The sequence below is a fragment of the Amphimedon queenslandica genome, unplaced genomic scaffold (genome assembly GCF_000090795.2).
Source record: "Amphimedon queenslandica unplaced genomic scaffold, v1.1 AMPQUscaffold_11181, whole genome shotgun sequence".
NCBI lineage: Eukaryota > Metazoa > Porifera > Demospongiae > Haplosclerida > Niphatidae > Amphimedon > Amphimedon queenslandica.
The window spans coordinates 1013-2411 of NW_003548574.1; the positions used below are offsets into that span (position 1 = coordinate 1013).

At 33.7% G+C, this 1399-nt stretch overlaps 1 protein-coding gene across 1 annotated transcript in view; it reads right to left on the reverse strand.

Moving 5' to 3' along the window:
• Window positions 1-222: 222 nt before the first annotated feature.
• The window catches only part of LOC109589562 (uncharacterized), a 4070-nt gene continuing 2893 nt past the window's right edge, over window positions 223-1399 (reverse strand). Inside the window, exons 2-3 of the mRNA XM_020005616.1 lie at window positions 801-858; window positions 223-705 (exon numbers count right to left, since the gene is read on the reverse strand). Coding sequence (XP_019861175.1) covers window positions 407-705; window positions 801-858 — 357 coding nt within the window. The 3' untranslated portion in view covers window positions 223-406. The remainder of the gene's footprint in view (window positions 706-800; window positions 859-1399) is intronic.

Sequence of the window (1399 nt, forward strand, 5' to 3'; positions counted from 1 at the left end):
AAGTTCAAATTAAGATTTACCAAGGAGTTCAACACTGACTGGAGTAGCAAAGAGGGTGTGAAATAACAAGTGCTCAGTATATCAGCAAAATATATAATATATCCAATTGTTATACCATAGTACACTTTAAATTTAAGTGGAGGTTAGAAATAATTTTACTGTAAGTAGAGTTTGAGACAAGATACAATTCCATTGCTTCGTGGCAGATGCTCATAATAGTGCTTAGAGTGAAGAGAAGCAGACGGAAAGGAATAATGGTAACAGAAAAAACTTGCACAAAGTGAAAAGGCAACCTATTATAATTAACATAATAATAATAAATACTTTATAACACTGAGTAATGTATAACCCTGCATCACACATAAAATAGCAAAATTACAAAATAGCTCAGCTATCAATGAGTAACTTAAGTACAATATTTGGCTTTAATGTAACTAGCAATAGATTTTTCTTCTATTGTATCCAGTGCTGTAGCTAATGATGACCAACTGGGACCTCCTTTCTCTCTCACTTTATCTTCTCCTCTTAACCAGGCAGACATACACTCCCGGAAACACTCCACTGATTGTCCATGATAGTCTGCTTTTATATCCTTTAGTCTGTCATCATATAATCCTAACTGTAGACCTAATGCATGCCATACAGAACAAGGCAAGTGTTGATCTGATGTTAATTCTTTAACGACAATATCAAGATCTTTAATATCTATAAAATAATGATTAATAATGTGTATACAGTCTACACTCCAACTACTTGACAATAATTGTCACTATATGACACTAACTATAACTATAACTTACCTATAAGCTTTATTGGAGTCAATGATATCTTAAATTCTTCAGTTATTTCTATCACTTCCTGCAATAACAATAACAATATTGATAATTTTGTCTTTGTGCTTATTTATCATCGAGCACGTGGATTAATGTATCAAACAGTTTGTCTGTGTTAATTCTTACCTTAATATCTCGTCCTCCTAATAGTGACAGGTTACTAATATCTGATAATGATTCATCAGGTAGGACCTCCTTCAATTCTGTTTGTCCTTTATCACTCACAAGAAATGATCTTCCTTCCTTAGTTGCTGATAGTAAATCATAAACATCATAAACTGTCCTTCTTCTTGGTGTATTCACAGGATAGGTTAGTTCTTTAGGATCAATAACTAACTCGTTTACCTCTAGGCTAGGACAGGATTCTTTATAAGCACTCATTACCTCTCCTATCACATCTCTTCTTAGAGACACCATATTATCACTGTAACCATTCTCACAGGACATCATTACTAGTACACACTGGCTCTCATCCACAATCTCTACCAGTGATCCTACACCATGACCATTANACCAGTGAAGACCATTATTCCAAAATTTGCATTTACGATTCAATTTTTCAGCTA